This window comes from Microcaecilia unicolor, chromosome 1 (genome assembly GCF_901765095.1).
Source record: "Microcaecilia unicolor chromosome 1, aMicUni1.1, whole genome shotgun sequence".
In the NCBI taxonomy this organism is placed as follows: domain Eukaryota; kingdom Metazoa; phylum Chordata; class Amphibia; order Gymnophiona; family Siphonopidae; genus Microcaecilia; species Microcaecilia unicolor.
Genome location: NC_044031.1, coordinates 654,560,368 through 654,575,858, shown reverse-complemented (window position 1 = coordinate 654,575,858; position 15,491 = coordinate 654,560,368). Strand labels below are relative to the sequence as shown.

The window sequence follows — 15,491 nt, the reverse complement described above, 5'->3', positions numbered from 1 at the left end:
TCTGCAGTTTGAGCCCAGCTCAGGCAGGGCGGAGGCATTTCTGAACCTCAAGGACACTCCCACCTATACCTCGGACCCGGGTGACATCCGGAAGCTGAGGTGAAGTGCCCGCTCAGGAAAACTGGTAGGCAGCAGAGTGCTCTGAGGTTTCTGTGACGTGATGCCATGTGTTGCTCACACTGTGCCCCTGCTTACTTCTCCACCGGGACCCGACTGATCGTCACAGGTGAGACTCTGTGTGCTGTGTGTGTAGCAACCAGTTCAGCAGGGAGATCTTGCAGTGCCATAAATCCAGACCCAAATACAATCAAAGCTTCAGACTTGACTCCAGTAATTCTCAAAGGGTAAAGTGTGATAGAGAGCCATCCTGGTGAGGGAGAAGGAGAGATTCATGAAAACACTATGATGCACTAAACAAGCCCATTTTCTGTGATGTCCACAGTCTGTGGCTATGCATGGATGCAAAAATATCCACCAAAGAGAAACTTCACCTACATTCAACAAGTCCTGAAAGTTTGGCTCACCACAACACACAAATGTTATAAGAATCCACATAAAAACATACAGACTCACATACACAATCTCAAAAGCCAAGTTTCCCTTGCAAAAATAAGCAAAAACCATTGAGCTGCTGCTGCCATTATTCAAGTACAGTCCATTATTCAGACATTGAAAGTACTCCAACCACATCTCCCTCCTAATCCCTTCTGCTCCCTTTCAGCTTCCAATCCAGTCAACAGGACTGGTACAAGGGTGTGAAGTGCCTTAGGAAACACTCAGATTTGCATCGCCACTTTTACCTTTCAGGCCCCTTCTGCTCAATATTTTTACCATTAAATTTAAAAATCTTGATTACCCCAACATCAATCATTCCATAACCTCTCTTCGGCTAGGGCTCTTCAGCTTGGAGAAAAGGCGGCTGAGGGGAGATATGATAGAGGTCTATAAAATAATGAGTGGAGTTGAACGGGTAGATGTGAAGCATCTGTTTATGCTTTCCAAAAATACTAGGACTAGGGGGCATGCGATGAAGTTACAATGTAGTAAATTTAAAACGAATCAGAGAAAATGTTTCTTCACTCAACGTGTAATTGGGCTCTGGAATTCGTTGCCAAAGAATGTGGTAAAGGTGGTTAGCTTAGCAGAGTTTTAAAAAGGTTTGGACGGCTTTCTAAAGGAAAAGTCCATAGACCATTATTAAATGGACTTGGGAAAATCCACTATTTCTGGGATAAGCAGTATAAAATGTTTTGTACTTTTTGGGGATCTTGCCAGTGGATTGGCCACTGTTGGAAATAGGATGCTGGGCTTGATGGACCTTTGGTCTTTCCCAGTATGGCAATACTTATGTACTTATGTAATCTGGTTACTATGGTGAGCATTAATAATAAATTTGACAGACTGAGATCATACTCCACATACCCTGGCTTAGGAGTGAGGTTCATTACAGTCATGGTAGGTGCAAAACTAAGGAACAAGAGCGAAGGTGCAAGCGGGACCTCATGGAGGTGGCAGACAAGCCAAAAAGCAGTCAGGTACAAACAAGAAATCCAGGTAGGTGAACAATAATCACTTTATTGTAGAGACTTAACACGGCCGTGTTTTGGGGATCATGCCTGCATCAAGAGTCCATCATCCTTTCTGCTGTGGAGAAATACTGGGATTCAAGAATTTATCTCATCATACCAGAAGAGATACAGGACCAATGACCGCAATCAGGCAAGTAAACCTCTTCATGTCACTTGGCTTCCCAAGAGATTTATTTGCTTGTAGGACTGCGCTCATTGCTTTGTGTTGATTGGTCATTTCTGTACCTCTTCTGGTATGACACGATAAATTCTTCAATCCCAGTATTCCTCCATGGCACAAAGGTTGATGGACTCCTGATGCAGGCGTGATCACAGCCGTGTCATGTCCCTAAAGTGATTATTGTTCACCGACCCGGATTTGTCATTTGTACCTCACTGCTTTTTTGTTTATGTGCAAAACTAATCCCTTTGCAGATATTGCCCCCAAGAGAAATAATATTTTTAAATATTAAACTCTGTTTTGTATATACATATACAGTACCCAATGAGGGCAACTTTTAAAACCCCCTTTACCTTCAGAAATGAGCTATTTGAAAAATGCTGACTTTTTTCTGTGAGTGAAAGAGATACGAGTTGATAGTTCTTTCAGCTTGTTTTGCTGCGGGATTTGTACTTTTGCTTTGATTTCTCTCCTCAGAAACTGCTGCCATGGGTGACTGCCTATTCTACCTTCTGCTCAGTGTGCTGCTGTGGCTAGGAAAGCGAATAGAATGTTGGGTATTATTAGGAACGGTATGGAAAACAGGTGTGAGGATGTTGTAATGCCGTTATATCGCTCCATGGTGCGATCGCACCTTGAGTATTGTGTTCAATTCTGGTCGCCGCATCTCAAGAAAGATATAGTAGAATTGGAAAAGGTGCAGCGAAGGGTGACTAAAATGATAGCGGGGATGGTACGACTTCCCTATGAAGAAAGATTAAGGAGGCTAGGGCTATTCAGCTTGGAGAAGAGACGGCTGAGGGGAGACATGATAGAGGTATATAAAATATTGAGTGGAGTGGAACAGGTGGATGTGAAGTGTCTGTTCACACTTTCCAAAAATACTAGGACTAGGGGGCATGCGATGAAACTACAGTGTAGTTAATTTAAAAGAAATCGGAGAAAATTTTTCTTCACCCAATGCATAATTAAACTCTGGAATTTGTTGCCGGAGAACGTGGTGAAGGCGGTTAGCTTAGCAGAGTTTAAAAAGGGTTAGACGGTTTCCTAAAGGACAAGTCCATAAACCGCTAAATGGACTTGGGAAAATTCCACAATTCCGGGAATAACATGTATAAAATGTTTGTACATTTGGGAAGCTTGCCAGGTGCCCTTGGCCCGGATTGGCCGCTGTCATGGACAGGATGCTGGCTCGATAGACCTTTGGTCTTTTCCCAGTGTGGCATTACTTATGTACTTATGTACTTAGTGGATACACTGGCCCTGCAGTCAGGGATAAAACCGAGCAGGACTGTGTACAAACAAGTCAGTGGTCCCCCAGGATCTTTTGAATAGGCAAAAACCATCTGGCTGATTTTACTGACCACCAAGCTAATTAACAGATAATTCTATAATACTCCACAGTACTCCCTTGCCCTTCCCCCTCCCAGCTACTCATTCCTACCACCTGGCTGGCAAAATTTTGTGGGGAGAACACTGCAAGTCATCAAGAGACATAAAAATTCCAGATTGAAGAACCAATCCCAATGAAATGTTATTAGAGCATGGAGAATCAACTTGGGTGGGTTCTTGACTCCTGGTCTATTTTCCTGTTGATCTGCATTGTATGAGGTGTGGTAGAAACAGCTACCAGTACCCTGGACTCTAGATCTTAACACTTTCATAGTGAAATCAGGGACCTGGAGGGTCTGCATTACAGATTTTATTAGAGCGATAGATTAGATTTCAAGAAAAAAAAACATTTAAGAGAGCCCCATACCCTTCCTTTTGGAATAATGCAGTATACATTTGAAAAAAAAAACATTTAATTTACTTAAATTTATTAAGCATTTAATCAAAAGGTTCTATGCCTTGTTCAATTATACACATTAAACAATGTTACAATAACAAACATGATTAAGAACAAAAAAAAAACCCCACTATAACTACCAGATCATAGATATTATAAACTAACCTACAGGAGTCCTTTTCAAACGTAAGCAAAGAGGTTGTAAAAAGATATTTTCTGAGGAGTTTTGCTACAATAGTCCTCAAATACCTTAATCTGATTGTGTAGTGTCATGTATTCTAACAAGCCATTTAAACTATTCCTGTACTAACACATTATTGCATAAAGGTTCATTGTATTTATACTCTCCCTACTTCTCCCTTTCCTCTTATCTTTTCTTTTTCCAATAACCTTATCATTCTCCCTTTAGCACTTTCCCACTCATGGCAGGCTCAATGCGGCTTACCTGGGGCAATGGAGGGTTAAGTGACTTGCCCAGAGTCACAAGCAGCTGCCGGTGCCTGAAGTGGGAATTGAACTCAGTTCCCCAGGACCGAAGTCCACCACCCTAACCACTAGGCCACTCCTCCACTCTTACATCCTATGCATTTTCTATTTTAATGATAGTTACTTAAATCTAAAAATAATTATAAAAGGTTAAGGTTGAAAAATTTATGATGATATGTTAATGGTTATCACTTTGCATAACCTATCAGCAATTGTACAAATAAGAAGACAACATCTTTTGAATGCCTATTTCCCCTGTTTCCTTTTATGTAGCCCTCTTACCTTACAAAAATTTTCAATAAAATATCCTTTAAAAAAAAAGATCTTTTCTCTACACCCTCAGTATTTTTCTGTTTCTCCTGGACTGTATTTATACTGTTCCATTTTCTGTTTCTCTTTTCCTAATCTGCTCAGCTTCTTTTGCTCAGCTCAACTGGAATATCCCCAGACCTCTCATCAAAATAGGACAAGACAGGGGGAAACATTAGAACTTAAAAACAGCTGAAGGGCGAAAGTGTCCTGTTGGCGTCATCAGATTTATTTCACCAGACTTTAGGAGCCTGTGGATGATGGATTTCCTGTGAAATTCAGAATCAGGGTTTACGTTGTATGTTTTAATTACATTATATAAAATATACCGTTCTGGTGCTGATCTGATAAACTGATGTGCTGGAGAGGAGATTCCCTTGTTAACTTACTGTCTGTGTCAACCGAGATTATCGACCTGAGCAAAACTGGTGAAAGCCACTGGATGAGAGAAGTTGGTTTTGCAGTGCCTGTTTAATAAGATCCCTTCAGGTCTGTCTGTCTGTCTGTCCGTCCTACAGACAGAAGAAAGGATTTTTCCCACGGCGACACCAAGTGAAAGCTTAGTACTGGCAGCTTTTAGTGACCAGATCCGGGTCCAAGAACCGCTGTTGGGCTTCAGTTCTTTGGATTTTAATCTGGACATGGATTTTAATCTGGACAGTAGAGTCCCAGCTGATCTGACCCTGAGTTTCGGCTCCTGGGGAAAGTCTCCCAGTCGGTAGAGGCTGAAAGACTTGACTCCTAGATCTCAGCTTTCTCAGTTTATTTACAGGTCTTCCAAATGAACAGCAACACAAGTTTATTTTTCTTCACAGCCACTGCAGTTTTTGCTTGCGCGCACTTTCGTACCAAGTCTAGGTGAATACAAAAGACGTGTGAGTGAAATTTATTTCCAGTCCTGCCAGGGCTCTAAATACAGGATTTACAGAGCAGAAGGAGCTTTATTTGAAAGGCCACTCAGAAAGTCTGGAAACTAATTTCCATTAAAGATATCCGAATAGCTTTTTCCCCTGTTTTCCAGATTCTTTCTTAATTACTTTTTTATGCAAAAAAATACCAGTTTTCTACGGTCTCCACCAGACTGCCTTTCTCTTTCGTCGGTCTTCAGCCGGCGGCAAAACCTTGATGAAAAGCACCACAGACAGCTCCGGAGGGCATCACCTCTCTCTCAGAAACATAAACATTTAGTAGCACATAAGCACATACATAAGCACCCCATTCTGGAAAAAGACCAAGGGTCCATCAAGCCCAGCAGCCTGTCTCCCACAGCGGCCAATCCAGGCTTCAAGAACCCGGCAACCCCGCCCCCCCCACCCCAAAATGTAATAATGTTCAATGGACTTTTCCCTCAGGAATCTGTCCAAACCCTGTGAAACATTCAGTTAATAACAGAAATACGATACATGTCAGCAGAATACGAATTATATCATAATAGGCAGCACAGAAGAAAATTCATATAGCATATAATTCTTATAATTAGAAGCATTTTACAATGTCGATACAGTACACATTTTCATAGAAAGTGAAGGGGTTAGGGAGTGGTCCCCACACCTGATCCTGGAGGCACCCCAGACAGGTTTTCAGGATATCCACAATGACTATTCATGAGACAGGTTTGCATTCACTGCCTCCACTGCATGCAAATCTCTCTCATGAATATTCAGTGTGGATATCCTGAAGACCTGACTGGCTGGGATGCCTCCAGGATCAGGTTTGGGAGCCACTGGGATAGGGAGAGGTGGAACATATAGAGGCAGATGCAGCAACCAAACGTAAAAAAATCTAAATCGTTAAAGTCCCTAACGATTTTAAAATAACGAAAAATGCACCAAAAAAAAAAGTCACACATGCTGGAATCGGTATTGAAACGTACAATGTATCAAAGAATCACAATACACATCGTTAATCGGCCCCCAAATCATGCGCAGAGCAGCCAAGCGTTATGTTAGCTGCTCTGCGCATGCCACAAACAGTCAAATCACAAGCACATGGCAAATTGAATTGACACATAAAAAAATAAAACTAAAAAAAGGATCGGGAGGGGGCAAGGGCGCTCATCAGGAGCGTCCTGTACGGACGGCCTTGCCCCCCCCCCCCCCGCCGCTGCTCCCCACTTTCCGCCGCTCCCCCCACCCCGAAAAAGCAAAATTGTAGCAGCCCCTGCCCCCCTCCCTTCCTCACTACTCTCAGCTCCGCCTCCCGACATCCTCCGTCTGTGCCCCGCCCCCTTTGGGTGTCGTCGCCGCCATTCCCCTTCTCCATCGGGCCCCCCTCCCTCTTACCGGGCCCGTGCAGCGCCTCTCTCCTCTGTCCGAAGGCGCTGCACGGGCAAGAAGAACGCTGAATCAGCTGATGCCTGCCTTCGATAGAGCGTCTTTCTCCTCCTGGGCCCGCCCCTGTCTGACGTCAGTAACCTACGTAGGTTACCGACGTCAGAAAGGGGCGGGCCCAGGAGGAGAAAGACGCTCTATCGAAGGCAGGCATCAGCTGATTCAGCGTTCTTCTTGCCCGTGCAGCGCCTTCGGACAGAGGAGAGAGGCGCTGCACGGGCCCGGTAAGAGGGAGGGGGGCCCGATGGAGAAGGGGAATGGCGGCGACGACACCCAAAGGGGGCGGGGCACAGACGGAGGACGTCGGGAGGCGGAGCTGAGAGTAGTGAGGAAGGGAGGGGGGCAGGGGCTGCTACAATTTTGCTTTTTCGGGGTGGGGGGAGCGGCGGAAAGTGGGGAGCAGCGGCGGCGGGGGGGGGGCAAGGCCGTCCGTACAGGACGCTCCTGATGAGCGCCCTTGCCCCCTCCCGATCCTTTTTTTATTTTATTTTTTTATGTGTTTTCTGAGGTCCTTTGGACCAATCACAGCGCTTTTAGCTCTGCTAATGCGCTGGGATTGGCTCAAAGTTTGTTTATTTTTTCACTTAACACTTTTTCCTGCCACGGAGCTGTCCTAACGAGAGGTCCAGACCTCTCGTTAGTTTTCCTGCCTTTTTCCTGCGTAAAGGCAATCGGAAAAGGTTAGTGCATGTCGTTTCAATGGGGTTTTCACACTAATTGCTCATCTCCATTCCGTTTTCGTTAGCTGCTACTGTCGTCGGAAAATAGGCTTATGTGCATGGAAAGGATCGGAAATTCTTCCCCGAGGGCTCATTTAACGATGAAAAACGTTTAGTGCATCTGCCTCATAGACCGGTGAGACAGGGTTAAAAAAAAGGAGTTGAAACAGATGAAAAGTAAGGAATTCATTTGAAGGAGAAAGTTGCATGTGCAGTCAGAAAGGTGCATGCAATGATCTCCGAGTGCATGTGATAAGCAAGTCCTGCTGTGTAGAGTATGCAATTGATGTCAATCTGGATGTGTGGAACTCACTAGTCAGTCACCTCACCCATTAAAGACTTGGAAGAAAAACCAGACTCAAATGGAGATAGTCTTGCACTGAATGATATACCCTTCTGGGAGGGAGTTCCAGAGCTTGGGGGCTGTTCCTGAGAAGGCTCTCTGGCAGGTGTCACTTTGTCTGAATTCCTTTGGTAAGGATATCCTTGAGAGAACCTTAGGAACCTCAGAGGTGCAGAGAGAGAGAAATCCTGATTTTCAATGTCTCTGGTCCATTTCCTCTAAGGATCTTGGAGATCAAAGATAGAGTTTAAAATTTGTCCATGTCTTGTGTATTTTTTAGCCAGTGATGTTTTTCCAGTAACAGTGTGATATGATCACATCATTTACAACCTCCTATCATTTGGAGCTGGTGATATAACCCTTTGTGGCACACCAATGTAGAGTACATTATAGAAGTCCAGTACAATCTAGACCGCAATGTCAAGATTTTCCATTACTAGACAAACAATGACACTGCAAAGGTGGCTCAATGGCTATTGTAGTGCTTAATGTGAAGTTTAAAGTCTAGCAATTCTGACTGCTACCAATTTTAAATATGGGAAAGCGCCAAAACAATGAAATGCAACACTTAGCTTGTGTCCTATGGTGCCACTGTTTCACCATTACGTGGCTTCTTCAGGGACTGGTGTTGCAACTGCTTAAGGTTCTGCTTTCAAGAGTTCTGCTTTCCTATTTCAATTTTCAAGTTAAAGATCTTTTTTTTCCAAAATGGCGCCACGTAACAATGAAACGGTGGCACCGTAGGACACAAACTAAAGCATTAAAAAACTAAAACAAAGAGTTTAAAAATCCCTATGATAGAAACAAGTCAACGGCTCATTTATATTTCCGTTGAGAACCTGGGACGTGAGGTCCGACAGGTTTCTGAGGGATTCTCTTCACTTACAATAAAATTTTTACAGCCATTGAGCCACCTTTGCAGTGTCATTGTTTTTCTAGTATTAGTTTACTTTATTACTGACACTGGTTACACTGCACAATTGTTTCAAGATTTTCCATCTCCATGTACAGAGAGAGAGAGTGTGTGTATTTGCAGCAGGTGATAGAGGCAGCTCCTGAAGGTTGCCTGGATTTGAGGATCAGAGAAAGTACCACATCCAGGTGTATCCTGTAATTTAAGACGTTCACAACACCCAAATGGGATTTTGATGTCAGTTACCTCATGTATATTGAACGAGAACCAAAACTATTACTGCTACACTAAAATAGCTAATAGGTGAAAACAGGGGAAGGCAGTCGGAGAGAATAGCAGCTGTGGTACCTGAAGAGAGTGAAGTGAGGACTCAGTGTGAATGCCGAAAAAAAAAATGTTTAGAGATAAGTTCAAGGTTTTTTTTTTAATTTTTGATTTCTTATTCTAAGTTGTAGCACTATTTTGATATGTAATGGCACACAAACAAAAAGAAAAAAAAAGAGCAACCCGATGAAAGAAGTGCTAGGCCTCTTGGCAAAAGAAATGCAATTGCCTGAAATGAGCGGTTTTTGCTGAGGGCACTCTTAAGAAAAAGAATAAAGCAATTAAAATAGACTATATCAAAAAGAGAAATATATGGCTATATATATGTGGTCGAATTTCTGTTAGCTATTTTAGTGTAGCAGTAATAGTCTTGGTTCTAGTTCAATATATTTTGATTTTTTACCAAAGACTGTGGGATTCCATTTTGTGAATATCCAGTTACCTCATCTATGCATTAAGGACACGAGCTTGAATTTACTTGGGTTCAGATAGTTTCCTGTTTTGAACTGCTGGTAGACTGGCAGTTGATTTATTCACGGCTGTTAATACATCTGCTTCAATGGGTATGAGTAGCTGTACTATCTGCTTGTCTGAAGAACTGAATCAGCTTAATTAGTGGCTTGAGGTAGATATTTTATGGGTGACAGTATCAATGCTTGTGGAACCCACAGTGGCAATGAGGTGCTGCTAAACAGTGTAGATTGTTGCTTTTCTGATAGGCAAGATGTGAACAAGGCAAATACTGTGGCACTGATACCTATTTCTGCCTGTTCTGCTGTGTGATCCACAGTGTTGAAAGTTACTGATAAATCCAGCAGCATTAACTCCAAGTCAGAATCCCATCAAGGTTTCTGTGGAGCTCACCTAGCAGGGATAGACAACCATCTCAAACCATTAATCCCTAGCAGGACTATTAAAGCACACACTTTTCCTTGTATTTTTTATAAAATATGTATTTACTATTTTGTGTATAATTTGTATTTTTGAATATAGATAGATAGATAGATAGATAGATAGATAGATAGATAGATAGATAGATAGATAGATAGATAGATAGATAGATAGATAGATAGATATTCTTTTGAATGATTTTGCCCTTGTTTTTGAAGTACTGAGATTATTTTAACACAACAGCTTTCTTTCTGTCCCTTAAAGGGCTGTCACAGAGCAGAGGGCAGTGTACACAGTTCTTCACCTCAGAAAAGGCTGCGCATCTGTTTTCTGAAGCAATGTGATATTACCTTCTGTATCCTTAAATGTTCTTTCTCTTTCACTTTCTCCTGGGCTCAGATCGGGATGAGGTGGTTGCTCCGACTGTCCATGTCTTCTACCCCTCCTGCAGCGAGATCAAAAAGCACCAGAAAGCCACTCTGATCTGTCTGATCCAAGACTTCTACCCATGGTATGTGGAAGTGAGCTGGAGGCGAGACAGCCAACTGATCAACCCTGAGGCCGTGGCCACTGACATACCAAGGAAGATGCCCAATGGCCAGTACAGTGTGAGCAGCAGACTCCGGCTCTCCCAGGCAGAATGGTACCAGGGTAACACATACTCATGTGAGGTGAAACACATGTCCTCATCGCCCACAGTGAAGAGCCTGAGAATACAAGGTAAGAACGTAAGGTCGGCCCAACCATTAGAGCAAGACTAGGTGGTCCCCCAGGGCATAGGCACCAACATTTGAAAACGATTGGGGGGGAGGGGAGCAAACACAATACAAATGACCCCTCCCTGGATACAATGAAGGAGCTTGCTCAATACTGGGGGTGATCAGCACTCACTACACCCACACAGCTGGCTCCTGTGACCTAGGGCAGCAATTTCTGGAGGGAGGCAGAAAAGGGCAGCTGCAATGAAGACAAAACAATAGATCCCAACCAACCTCAAAGAAAGACCAAGGCATACTTTCACTTTTGGAAAATGCCCTCATTATTTGTGCATGTGTGATACACACAGACACATAACCACACGTAATATTTACGTGGGGATGGGGAGAGATTAGGGGCCTAAAAGTTAATTGAGGTGGGGGTGTCAAGACTCTCGAGGCTTGTTAACTTGAAGCCTCAATATCTTGGAGTATAACCTTGGCACACCAATCACCCGAAGTCTCTATTATTTTTATGAAGTCTCTTTTATTGAATAAATCACAGATAATTTACTCACAGGTAGATGTTCAGAGGTGCTGCTCCAGGACACAGAGACTCCTTAATCTGAGAGCTGTTGGGGGTGAAGAGCTGAAGAGAGGTAGCGATATTGCAGGGGGGAAGGATAGTTGAACAGGAAGAAATGGTTCAAAGCTGGGTGACTGGAATGTGCGATATCTCATTAGGGAGGAGATATTTTCAAGGCAAAAAAACCAGGTTCATTACAGGGAGTTTCAGCAGGACAGAGCTGTCTGGAATGAGATGATCCATGCTCCATGTCTCTGGCTAGATGGTGGTGGAATGCCTCATGGCTGAAAGGACAAAGAGGTGTTGAGGCTTCACACAGGCTCAGGGAGGAGCAGATAGAGACCAATGGGGACAGAGCCTGCCATCGAGGATGGCTCTCGATTGGGGGGAAAGGTCATACCTGGCTGACCTCCCAGGACAGAGATAGTGAGAATGACCAGGAAATGATAGCAGGAAGACACAAGAGCCAAGCTTGGCAGAGAGGGAGGAGGTCTGGGCAGCCTCACAACCAGTGGTAACAGTTCTTACACAGCCAAGCAAGTGTGGTTGCACTGCCTGTGAACTACATTATCCACAGTGCATTGCTCATGTATCTTTGCAGTGAGAAACTGCAGCAATGATAGTCCTTAGAACTGAGAATAACAGTAAAAGCATTACACACATTTTAGGATCATGTTATAAACTAGTGCAAGGCTGTCAGAGGACAGAACAGGGGGGCACAAGACAAGGTTCAGCTAGGGCACCCAATACCCTTCCACTGAACAGCACCAGGGAGGAACCAAAGGGCAAAGCCAACTGGACAAAGTGCCTAACACAGCACCTAAGAGAAGAGACATCTTATGCCCCAAGACAATGCTGCTTTTATACACAGAGACACCCTGACACTCCAAGACTGACACTGTATCTAAGGGAAGCAACATCTCAAACCCCAGAGACAAGTGCAGCTTTTATTCACAAAGACATCCTGACACTCCAAGACTGACACTACTACTACTACTATTTATTTTATTTTATTTTATTTTATTTATTTGTTACACTTGTATCCCACATTTTCCCACCTATTTGTAGGCTCAATGTGGCTTACATAGTACCGGAGAGGCGTTTGCAGACTCCAGTGTAAACAAATATAAAGTGATATTGTGGTAAGATAAAGTTCATGTGGGAGAAACCCTGACAACCTGACTGGGTTACGGCACTCCAGGACCGAGGTTGCCCACCCCTGGGCGACACCCTTATTCTACTGAGGTGATTCTCTATTCAGCGGATGCCAGAACTGCTTTACCTTCACCCCCAAATTGGATTCCAGTGGTCCATGGACAGAGAGATTAAACCACTGCTAGAGAGTTTGCAGCCCTAGATGACAGGTACTAACAATGAAATATTAGTCATCAGAAACGATGCACACCTTTCATTCCAATCAGTGCAAAATTAAGTGAAATCAAATATATTGGGTTAAAAAATGGCAAAGACCTAAGCAAATAAAAATATTACCTTACACCATCCCTTCTAAAGCAGCAGGACTCTCATCTTAGCTCTTTTCTGCCTTCGTCATAAAGATGAGCACACACAGTTATCCTGCTGCTTTAGAAGGGATGGTGTAAGATGCATGAGCCAGTGACAGGCCCTCACACACTAGTCTTGCTGGGTGGTTGGCAGTTTGGCTCACATCAATCCCCCTTTTTCTCTCTTTCACTCTCAGGTGAGCAGGGATCGCTCCAGAACAACATGAAATCAGCCCAGCTCGCCCTCTTAATCCTGCTCTCTAAAAGTATCATGTACAGCTGTTTCCTGGGAGCAAGCAAGGTAATTCCCCTCACAGCCAGCTTACTCTGCTCCCTCCTGCCTAATAGAATGCACTATTGTCCTTCACCTTGAGCCAATGGAAAGAGGAGAGAGTGTTTGCAAATTCCTTTCTTCCTCACAGACCTTTTCTTTGTCTTTGCAGGGTAAACAGTAATTAAGGCTTCTTGTGACAACAGTGCAGGAATCCCTCACCCCTGGGACTGATGCCATGAGAGAAGAGTCCAATCCTACACATACTCCAGCCTGGGATATTTCTACAGCTTTAAATGCTCGCTCAGCTTTAAACCTTCATCTCAGTTATAGCCAGCTCTTTTCAACAGCTCTACATTTCAGACTTTACAAATAACGTGTTATTTCTCAGAATAAAAAAGTGTCTGTATGTCTCTATAGGAGATGTCTCTTTTGTCTTCTTTTCATATTATGAGATTTATCTCTCCTCTCTTCTTTCCGTATCACCTCCTTTCTCTTACCATCCTTCTCGTCTCCCTCATCTTTGTGTCTCTTTTCAGTATTATCAATAGCTTACACCCACAAAACATGCTAGGAATGAGGTACAGAGTTCCCCCAACACCTAATCCAATGCTGTTTCCCCAGCCCTCCTCCAGAACTGGCCTATTTCCCCCTCCTCCTCCTGGGAACTGGATCTCCCATAATGCACTGTTTCTTTGCCCAATCAGAGCAAAGGTTACCAAACCTCTGCTAACTAATAAAGAAGGAACTTGCTAATGCAGTATTTATCTACAACCACTGGGTGGCAGATAACTCAAACTTACAGAACAAATACAATCTGCCTGCAGCTAAAACAAGAGTTTTGCATACCAATACCATTAAGTGCACAAAAAAAGAGGAGAAAAAGCACCTCAGATATCAAGCCTTTCTTATAAAAATATTAACAGGCTCTAACTTTCTCATTCATCAGTCCCCCCCCCCCCCCCAAAAAAAAAAAAAAAGTCTTCTTATACAAAGAGCACTAAATATTGCTGCAATGTACCAACATTTTTATAATTCAAAAAATATATCAAGCAGCATCAAGAGACTTATCTGAATAAATCCAGTTATGTACATCCAGGTACAGTAGTGTCCTTAGAGGGCTCACAACCTGAATTTGTACCTGAGGCAATAGAGGGTTAAGTAACTTGCCCAAGATCACAAGGAGCTGCAGTGTGCTTTGAAGTGGTTCTTAGCTGGCTGCTCCTTCACTCCATGCTTAATAGATTAATAGCAGCATTGTATGACCTTAAGTCACACACAGTGCAGATCATTGCTTAAGGCCATGGAAAGCTACTATTAAGAAGACCCTTTATGCAGCAGCTGATGCACTTCAAAAAAGATGGGGGGGGGGGGAGAACTGTATGGAGTGGCAGGAGCAACCCAAGTGGAGGAGTGGCCTAATGGTTAGTGCAGAGGGCTGAGAGTCTGGGGAACTGCATTCATTTCTCACTGCAGCTCCTTGTGATTCGGTAAAAAAAAAACTTAGGGGGGCAACTGAGAGAGTAAAAACTGTACAACAGGCGTGGACGCTGTTCAAAAATACCATCCTGGAGGCCCAGGCCATACATATTCCGCAAATTAGAAAAGAAAGACGGAAGTCCAAAAGACTCCCGGCCTGGTTGAAAAGTGAGGTGAAGGAAGCTATTAGGGCTAAAAGAAACGCCTTCAGAAAATTGAAGAAGGAACCGTCTGAAAATAACAAGAAACAGCATAAGGAGTGTCAAAGCAAATGCAAGGCGCAGATTAAGAAGGCCAAGAGGGAGTATGAAAAAAAGATAGCATTAGAGGCAAAAAAACATAGTAAAATTTTTTTTCGGTATATTAAAAGCAGGAAGCCGGCAAAAGAATCGGTTGGGCCGCTGGATGACCGAGGGGTAAAAGGGGCGATCAAGGAAGACAAAGACGTAGCGGAGAGACTAAATGAATTCTTTGCTTCGGTCTTCACCGAGGAAGATTTGGGTGGGATACCGGTGTCGGAAATGGTATTTCAAGCGGACGAGTCGGAGAAACTTACTGACTTCATGGTAAACCTGGAGGACGTAATGGGGCAGTTCGGCAAACTGAAGAGTAGCAAATCTCCTGGACCGGATGGTATTCATCCTAGAGTACTGATAGAACTGAAAAACGAGCTTGCGGAGCTACTGCTAGTGATATGCAACTTATCCTTAAAATCGAGCGTGGTACCGGAAGATTGGAGGGTGGCCAATGTAACGCCCATTTTTAAAAAAGGCTCCAGGGGAGATCCGGGAAATTATAGACCGGTGAGTCTGACGTCGGTGCCTGGGAAAATGGTAGAGGCTATTATTAAAAACAAAATTACAGAGCACATCCGAGGACATGGATTACTGAGACCAAGTCAGCATGGCTTTTGTGTGGGGAAATCTTGCCTGACCAATTTACTTCAATTCTTTGAAGGAGTGAACAAACATGTGGACAAAGGGGAGTCGGTTGATATTGTGTATCTGGATTTTCAAAAGGCGTTTGACAAGGTACCTCATGAAAGGCTACAGAGGAAATTGGAGGGTCATGGGATAGGAGGAAATGTCCTATTGTGGATTAAAAA

General features: G+C 43.5%; 1 gene segment (V, D, J or C); it reads left to right on the top strand.

Moving 5' to 3' along the window:
• On the top strand, window positions 1-13,324 carry LOC115456951. The segment is given in 4 exon segments: window positions 1-226; window positions 10,253-10,573; window positions 12,834-12,937; window positions 13,080-13,324. Coding segments are annotated over 4 exon segments (498 nt in total).
• Window positions 13,325-15,491: the final 2,167 nt, after the last annotated feature.